Source organism: Lycium barbarum, chromosome 11, assembly GCF_019175385.1.
Source record: "Lycium barbarum isolate Lr01 chromosome 11, ASM1917538v2, whole genome shotgun sequence".
NCBI lineage: Eukaryota > Viridiplantae > Streptophyta > Magnoliopsida > Solanales > Solanaceae > Lycium > Lycium barbarum.
Window position 1 is genome coordinate 14,258,397 of NC_083347.1, and position 9,767 is coordinate 14,268,163.

The 9,767-nt window shown below is 34.5% G+C and overlaps 1 protein-coding gene across 1 annotated transcript; it reads right to left on the reverse strand.

The window, feature by feature from the left end:
- Positions 1-8,163: 8,163 nt before the first annotated feature.
- On the reverse strand, positions 8,164-9,495 carry LOC132618610 (uncharacterized). Its single transcript, XM_060333641.1, has 3 exons — positions 9,241-9,495; positions 8,895-9,120; positions 8,164-8,678 (listed from the first exon to the last, which is right to left on the reverse strand). Exons 1-3 carry the CDS (start codon positions 9,460-9,462, stop codon positions 8,248-8,250), a joined length of 879 nt encoding a protein of 292 aa, XP_060189624.1. The 5' UTR covers positions 9,463-9,495; the 3' UTR covers positions 8,164-8,247.
- Between the last annotated feature and the right edge of the window lie 272 nt (positions 9,496-9,767).

The following is a 9,767-nucleotide window of genomic DNA, read 5'->3' on the forward strand; positions in this document are numbered from 1 at the left end:
CAAAACGCGAAAAGTATCAAAGGACTTAATTAACTTCATTGGTAAATCTGAACAACTTGATTGCGAGTGTCATTTGAATTAAGATAGTACTTGAGTATTATATTCACGAGAGTGGGGTTCTCTGCTTTTTTACCACCACCTATTTCAAATATCAGTTGTTTTAATAAATTGATTTTTTTTCTACGTATGTGACGTTTTAGAATAATAAAAAAATTCTCAAATTTACCATTTCTATTTCTGTCCTAGAGTGATAATTAAGTGAGATGTTTAGGAAGCAGATATCATTTACATAGTAGATTCTGCAAGTCTATGTAACTAAGAGCAAAATTATGATGGGAATATAATTTGTTAATGCGAATATAAATGTAGATCAGGAACCAGAATATTCATTTTAATTTGTTGCCAGAATGTCATGTTACGTACGTTCTTACAGTACTGCTCTAGTATTATTTAATCCCAAGAAAAGAATTAGTATATATGTTGGTTGTGAAAGTAGTGGTACACAGACAGTCACATCTAATTAAGATAATACTGGTATCTAGGAAGCATCATCAACTATATGTGCGATGAGCGGCTTCTAGTTTTTCTTTTTTTGGGTCCTAGGATGTTCCATAATATGCTTTCAGGCATATTCTTATATATGAGGTCCAATCAGTGATGGCTTTGCCAGCTAAATATAATACATGGAGTCATTATTGGTACCAGTTCTTGTTATTTATTATGTTATTGTGTAATTACAACTTGCCCAGCAGATTAATTAGACTTGGCTTCATTATATCATACAACAGTTGGCTAATTTTTTTTTTCATCTTTCATTGATGAAAAAAACTACGAAGTCCGTCCCACTGAATTTGCTCCATTCCCTGAAGTGAATGTAGTAGCAGTATATGACAAGTCTGAAGGATATGACAAAATAATTATTGTATCCTATGAATGAACGTGGACGTGACAAGGGGTCAAAAAGTAGTCATCATCGTGAAAATTATAAAAGGAAGAACTCGATGTGTTCTCAAAATGGTCCTCAACTTTAATGGTCCTTCAAAGGAAGGTAATTTTTGCCTCAATGTGGTATGATATGTCGTTGGGTTTGTCGTGCAACCTAATTTGATTTTTTATTTTTTTTATTTTTATAAATCCTCCATCAAAAGAAAGGAATACAAAATGGAGGCGCACTTGACCTTGCAAATTAAAGTAATGTTGAGGTGGGTCATATAAATATGATAAATTTCAAGGCATAACAATGATCTTATAATGAAAATTTATGAAGCACATACAGATGATTATAATTTATTCCTTGAATAGAATGTGACTTGTGATAAGCATTGTGAATGCTGACCCATTCTTGAAAGAGAATGTGGAAAGATGTGATAAAATGTTTGGATAAAGACATGCTTATATATGGTCCTACTAATACCACAACTCACCTCTTGGGGGGGGGGGGTTGAGAGAAATCTTTATTGTGGTATAAGTGGTCATTGATCATCTTGTCAGTGATGATTATTGAAAGGAAAATGTTAAAGTAAGAAATAAGTCTTGCCTATAATAATTTTGATCATGACGGAAATGATATAATTTTCTCCTTTAAAGGATATGTTCACCATACGGATAGTGTTATGAAATATGTGGTAGTATGCAATTAATTGGGAGCTCTAGAAGAGCCAATTTGTTACTACTTTGGAGGAATTAAATTGACTATACAAGAAATCATTATACTGTAGTAAGTCTCAAAGAAACTTATTGAGTTTCAAAGGTATTCGTCAAAGCAGACATTCATATTGAGACTATAAATGATGGAAAGATTTAATATCTTCATGTCACTACAGTCATGGCGGGTAAGAAATTATGAAAGGTTATCCCGCTTTTCTCCTGTTTGTACTACACAATATGAGCATGATGGTAGAATCACCTGCGATAGTAAATAAATATCAGTTGGCAGGACTGGTCTAATGTGATGTAAAAATAATTGAGAATTCACGTGATTATGTATTGAAGAAATAAAAGATTTTTCAAGAATTTTCTTGTGCTACTTGTTCTCATGATAAATTGAACATTATACTAACTAAAGTTGTGATTGAATCCCTCAATTTTGGAACATAAAAGGGTGAATATGGGCCCATTCACCTGCCATGTGGACCGTTTTACTATTATATGGTTTTATAGTTGTATCTATAATATGGTCACGTGTACATTTGGTAACTTGCAATTTAATTTTTGCAAGATTGTTTGCTCAAATTGTTAAATTAAGAATATGTTTCCGAACTATGAAATTATGTTGATAATGATGGTTTATATTCCTCAGAACCCACATTATGGGATTTCACTGGGTATGTTGTTGTTGTAATGATGATTTATATCTAAGTTGGTTTAGCAAAAATTGGATGCCTCTAATTATAACTAAACAATTGGTTATGAGAACTAACCTCCCAAAAAGAGTTTTGGTATGAGATGTGTTATTTAATATGTAGCATCGCTTGTATGCATCAAGCCAACAAGGTTCCCCAATCACAATTGGTTCAAGTTCTGGAACCAAATAATTCTCATATATGATCCAATTGCTCCACCAAAAGCACAAATATGGCTCCCAAATAAGGTTGGGATAAATGTTAGATTTCCTAACATTAGAGGGAGAGATGATAAGCAACTGGAATAAGATGATAAGCAGCTGGAATAATAAATTATATATAATGAATTATCACCGGTATGATCCTCGTTTAAAACATAATTCAAGTTAACCGCTAGACGCATTTGTGGGCCAAAGTGAATAAAATATTCCAACTGCAAATGCTCCTAGTAGAATTAAAGTCCTTGAAGGGTAGAGTCTATGGCACACCTAAAGTGTGGTAGACCCAATCGGCTCCTAAGTTAAAACTCCTTGAAGAAGGAGAGGAGCAAATGATCAAGATGGTCATGATAATAAGGCAAGTACTTTAAAAGAGCACCACAACATAATAAAACCTTGGGAAAGGTTCGAATAGCTGAAAATGATGAAAAATTAAAAGATCTCAATAAGTTATGTGTCACGACCCAGCTGGGGGCCGCGACGGGTACCCGGGGCTAACCACCGAGCACCGCCCGTGCTATCATTTCCTTAACCCATTTAACAATCATTCATCGATTCCTTGTTAAACCTTAAAAAGGATCTGGTTTTCATTACAGAATATAATGCTCTAATACAAGAACATATTTCAATACACTTATACACATACATACTATCCACGTCGTGGAACCACATAACCCATACTGAGTATCTACGAGCCTCTATTGGATGACATATACCAATATACACAAAAGGATCAACCGAATAGCACCTCCAGGATAGTGGAGTGCTCCTGTAAATCTGCAAATGGCTCCTACGGATCTGCACCGTCTCCCTATCTACCTGTGGGCATGAGCACAGCATCCAAAAAGAAAAGGATGTCAGTACGATCATTGTACTGAGTATGTAAGGCATTCATCAAGGAATAAAGAAGAGAATAAGAAGATAAAGTGAATACAAGAAGGTAACCAGTAACTACTTGCCTCTTAAGGCGGATTCATGCATACTCATAAACATCATATCATGTATTGCTGCGGAACGTGCAGCCCGATCCATATATCATCATGTATCAGTATAATGCCGTGGAACGTACGGCCCGATCCATTACCCATATATCCCGTGTCCGGGCATCCCGCGTCCGGGATGAAATCATAATATGCCAGCTGACCAAGTGGCTATGCGTCTATAGCACCTCACCTTTCCCCATATCCCCTGAATACATATACACATCATATACTTATATAATATACATAGTATGCATGAGAGCCCAAGAAAAATCTATGGCTCTATCGGAGTGACGTAAGGTCGGTAGCCTCCGACTATATTATGGGTTAATCATGATCGTCATGTCTCACCTTGAAGGAACAATTATTATAAGGTGGGACTATCAATGAAGAATACAGATATGAATAATAACATCAAGAGGAAACATAAGATAGGGTCATAATCTTATAAGAAGTCAATCCATATGTTTTTAGAATCTTAGAGAAAATGTAGTCATCATTCATGAATAAAATCGAGAAGTCAATAGATGGCTCAACATTCTCATGTCGTCTGTGAAATCGTAACATTGGAACCTTTAAACATAAGATCGTTCTCATCATAACATGCTCATCATAGTATATACATGAATACTCTAGAACAAATATACTTTATCGAGGTGACAGAAGGTCGTGAACCCTCGATTCCATTATGAACATTTATAACCATTCTGCCTCACCTCGAAGGGATTAATGTATGAGGTGAGTATAAGCAAGGAATAACATCATATCACTACTAAACTCATAACATTGCTCTTATCTCGTATAATTATTCATGATCTTAGACTCTTAGCCTTTAAGAATGTAGGAGAATCATGAGGATGAAAGAAGAATCATGTCCTAGGATTCATGCCATGGAAGAAAAGGACTAGCCTCACATACCTTGGACGTTTACCATTCTTATCGCTTGCTCGCTTCCCTTATGATGCACTCGTATATACCTTCAAGAGAGTTCATGCCGTCGTTAGTTAAGCAACTATAAAAACGGGCTTCTATTTCTAGGGAAAATTAGGCAGCATTTCCTTTGTTTCTACTACGTTTCTCATATTCTATTTCAGCTCCCAAACATTCACAACAATAATCACAATATAGAAACCAACAATCATCGTTTATATACCTTTAGCAAAACCCACCAATTTCCTCCAATTTCTCCACATTTAGTGGTTTTAGCCTATCATCACATCTTCTCATACATCACACTTATCCCATGGTCTAAACGTTATTTATAATGTATTCATGACCACAACATATCAACATTCATTATTTCCATCCAGCTACCATTCAATTGTGACACTACTCATCCTTTTAAAAACTCATTTTCCATGTTTTCTACAATCCAAGCATCTTAGCCTTCCAATACCTTAAGCAACATAGTAAAATCATGAAACATACCTTAGATGATGGTGGAACAAGATTTGAATGGAATTCTTCCTCTTGCACCAAAGTTTCACTTCGCCTCCTTAGGGTTTTCTTGAAGAAGATGAATCCTACTTGAGTTTCATATGCTTTGCTCCATGGATTTTATGTTGTTGATCTTCAATTCCCCTTGAATTTTCTTATGGAAGAATGTTAGAGTATTCTCTAGAGGGTTCTTGAAGTGAAGAGTGGAAATGAAATGAAATTAAAATGGAAAGGGTCCCTTATATTTAAAATTGAAATCTGGCCGACCTACTTTATACGGACCAACATACGGTCCGTATAATTTTTAATGACCGTATGTTTGGTCCAGTGAGCTATATTGTGCTGGGCAAAATCCACGGTTGGACATACGGTCCGTGGATTTTATACAGCCAGTATGTCTGGCCGTATGTTTGCCCAGTTTTTTTAGACTTGTTCTCGTCGACTCGTTTGATCTCCGATCCTTATGGAACCTTATTAGTACTTGCTTAACACCTCAATACCAATCTTAGGGACATTATAACATGTCTCTAACCATCATTATGCCATCACAGAATCGTTACCCATTATTTTCATCTGATACACAACATATGGTTTGCTTTTCCTTACTAACTTTCTTTCCTCACCTCGGATGTCTTGAGAATCTTAATTAGGGCCATTTATATCATTCCTTGCTCGTCTAAACATCGCATATGTTATTTCCTTCGCTCACCCATTCACTGTACATGTACGGAGGATTTCCAAGGTGTAACATTATGTCTCATTGGAACCGATATCAAATGACCGTCGACGGTATCTTTGATATAATGTAGCGCTCAACTATAAATGGTGACGAAGATCTGGAATTCAAATCTGTCAAAAAATGGGGACAGATAGATGATTGGCCAAATGAAAATGTGCAATTCAAGTATATTTGGTTTCACATGGTAAATGTGAAATATTTGGAGCTATAGTCCAAACACTTGAAGGTATAATGTCAATGGGTTATCAAGAAAATTTTGTGCGAAAAGTGAAATGAAAAATAAATCCGTGAGATATAATGTACGGTTCGTGCCTTGTGGCATAAAGATTTTTTGCAAAAGTCCAGACATTATTGTATGGAGATGTCTTCTCATGTGATGGATGCAACGAGGTTTCATGCAGTCTGGCAATACATGAATACCTTGAATGCGTATAATGAAATATTTTCTTGTCTAGCTAGACAGTGAAGTTTATATGAAAATTGTTAAATGATTTAAAAGGTCTTAAAGCGATTCCATTGAGTACCCAGATGATTGTAAAATTGCTTAACATAAAGAAAGGTTAATTTTGGATCTCATGAAAATGGAAAGAAAGTACCATGTCTTGGTTAGAAGGAAACCTCTAATTACAAAGGAACCAATATAGTTAGAATTGAACCACGTTAGTTTTGTTGCTTGGTGACGAAGAAGTTTTTTTCCTATAAATAGAAGAGTGTTTTCTTCGATTATGTACACCAACAAAAAGTTATAATATAAAGTTTTTCCCTTTCCTCCTAAAGCTTTTCTCTATATTCTTTGCAATGTATTATTTTATAACTTCCTTATAATATTGTTTATCTTTTCCTTCTAAACAAATTAGTAGTACAATTATTTTCCAATAAAAAATAAGTGCTACTTTTTTGTAGTTCTTGTCTAGCGATTTGATCGTCTACTCATGATATTTACTTAAAGTATAGATTAGCATAGCGGCTTGCCCCACGGTTTAATCTTTTCTATTAGTGGCTTAATTATGTGAGCAAATCAATTGTGAGTAGTGTCCCAAATTGTCCCTAAATTATGCTCATCACATACTTATAACTGAAACTTTTCCTCTATAATATTGACATTCTTATACTTGCTTTATTTTATTAGAAATACATGTTTGAACCTATACTCATGATATTTAATTAGAACAAACTCTGTCTTTGAGATTAGAAAAGAAACCAGTAAGCGAAGAAGTTTGAATACAAAATATTATCGAGTTTATAGAGAGAAATATATAAAAAGTCTGTCATACAAAATGAAGTCCCAATTAATCTCACGAATTTGAATGCTCAAAATTTCTTCAAAGTAAGATCATTAAAATGAACAATTGGCGAGTATTTTATTTTTCTTTTAAGTCTTCAAGTAGCAGTGTGTCATCGGACTATAAATAAAGTGTAGCTTTTGGATGACACGATGGTTTCCAGGAAAGAAAACACTGAATTTAATTACTACTTAATTAAAGGTTTCATTTTCAGAATTATCATCGAAAGGCATTAACACAGCTAATATCAATGAATAACCTACCACTTCATAACTTTGATTATATCTTTATCATGATTATATCTTGGCCTTATATCTTTATCACTTTCGTTTCACTTTGTTTTTTTGGTCACTTTTACATTTTTTTTACTAACTTAGTCAAATAAACTCTTCAACTTTTCGCCTGTCTGATATGTTGGCTTGACGAATGAATATATTCATGATAATGAGTCTACATTTTGTACGAACACAGCTTTGAGACTTGATCTGTCTTGATGATACCAAACATCAGTATTATGCGTTCCTAATTAACACAGTTTCCTTCATTTGGCAAAGATATATTATTAGAATTGGAGTAACATTTAAATACTAACCTTTAGGACTAATTAATAACTAAATGATCATTTAATGAGCCTAAGTTTTTTATGTTTTCTTTTTCCTCTGAACGGGTTTTATTTTCATACATCTAAAAGCACAGCTTCACAGATCTAACTATATCTTCTTTAATACATTGGAGAGCAATTGTCTCAAAACTCCATATTATTCTTCCCTCGTTGGTAAACAAAGCAAAAAGAGTGTTCCCTGGTCAAAATGTTCAGTCTGTATTTTTTCCTAAAATATTTCCATTTAAAGCCTCCAGAAAGGTGCAGCGTACTAGTTTACCAACACGTACACTACATTTCGGCGTCCTTAAATCTTAATATTGAACTTTATGATTTGAGTTCAAAATTCTACAACATTTTATTTAATTTATTGGATTTGAAAATTATTATTCGTACTTATTTAATAGATTCTTTAACAGACATAAATTTAAGTTAAAATTACTGAATTCGGCTAATACAATAGAAATATTCTATATATATAAAACGAATTGTCCTAGTTTTCAAGAGCAAAATAGGAATATACTAATATACTGTAGTATACTAGTTAGAAAATTTGACGCCGGTAGCAAATAACTTAGATGTTTATCGGAAATAATCTGTCAAACCACAAAAGTAGAGGTACATTGGATATGTTATTATTGTTGTTATCAAATAACTTTGATCGCGGCACAAAGCAACCCCGGTGGTGGCAGCAAGCTATCAAGCAAATCGAAAGTGAGCATAGAAGCCTTCGGCCTTGGCAAACGCTGCAAATTGTTCACCGGAAAAATTGGCTTCGGCTTAATTTCCGGCGAACCGAGATACTTAGCTTGCATATATTTATGCTTCCTCCATGGAGCCATGTGCATCTTTTTTTCCTTCATGCATTTCTTTGAAGCACAACACAGTATTTTAATTAAATTTCGAAGCCTCTCAACCTTTCCTACGTATACTTCAGGCAACTGTTTGACTAGACGATTGTAGTCTTCGTTGGCACGTGCCATTTCGAATTCTCCCCGGAAATTCAACTCTATGATCACCTTCATCTCTCCATTTCTTGAACTTGCGTTTTGCACCACTTCCATGTATGTGTTTTCACCTTTAAAAGGAAAAACAATAAGCACGGAAGATTTAGCCATTTTACTTTGTTTTTTGGGGTCGAATCAGAACAATAAAGGGCTGAAACTCAGTGAATCGTGGCAACAAGATCATTCTGCCACTTTCAATACCCCTATCACATATTTAAGTCATGCGCAAATTTTCTTTGTATAAATCAACATTTTGTATTTGCAAAGAGATAGGAGGTGTCGGGTACCTGAAGGTATTCCCAGTGAGCTTTTCCACTTGGACTTGCAAATGAAACAATCAAAACCTGCATTTATAAGGCGTTCGGAGATTTCATTTTGCATACATTTCCGACAACTATCGGATACCATATTCCGGCAGCTACAATTGATGCTTGTGAATTTCAATTCTTTTAGAGCCTCCTTTGTTGCTTTTCTGACACTCGATTCAAAAGAAGTTGTCCTACACAATGTTGTCTAGAAAAAAGAATACAATTGTAAGTATGAAGGATGAATTTAATTTGTACGTACTATTAATTTCAAAGAAGAAAAAGTGTGGTAGTTAATTTGAATAAGTATTAATATAAAAAATGTTACCTGAAGAAGCTCCTCTTGTGATGCCCAAAACAACTTTTTCTCCTCACTATTGTTAACATTTTCATCTTCCTCTTCTTCATCCATTATATCTCCGCTACTACTATAGCTAATGCTTGACTCTGACGATCTTTTTGATGACTCAAACTCAAGACCTTCGTCTAAGAATCCAAAAATCAGGTCATCGGATTGCTTCATCAGAATTTTAGACGCTTTTCCGGCCATCTTAACTATACTTTTTAAGACTAATTTCTCTACTCAATTAGGCTAATTTTATTTGCCCTATGATTTTTGTGGCAGTTCTTATAAGTGCAGCATTGGGACCCATTGGGACCCACTTGATCCAGGTGGACGAATATGCGTATCAATTTTCACTTGTTTATTTAGCTGGTTATCATTATGGGATGTGTTTAATTAACTTATGCGCATATTCATTGTGGATAATATTTGACTATACAACTATAGATGACTGTGTATTCGAGTTTATATAAATGTTTTTTGATTTCTTACTGCAATTTCACTATATTTTT

Coding starts and splice junctions, on each gene's coding strand:
- LOC132618610 (XM_060333641.1), bottom strand. CDS start 9,462: ATGGCCGGAAAAGCGTCTAAAATTCTGATGAAGCAATCCGATGACCTG. Junction 9,121..9,240: donor CACAAGAGGAGCTTCTTCAG/GTAACATTTTTT, acceptor TCTTTTTTCTAG/ACAACATTGTGTAGGACAAC. Junction 8,679..8,894: donor CTCACTGGGAATACCTTCAG/GTACCCGACACC, acceptor TTCCTTTTAAAG/GTGAAAACACATACATGGAA.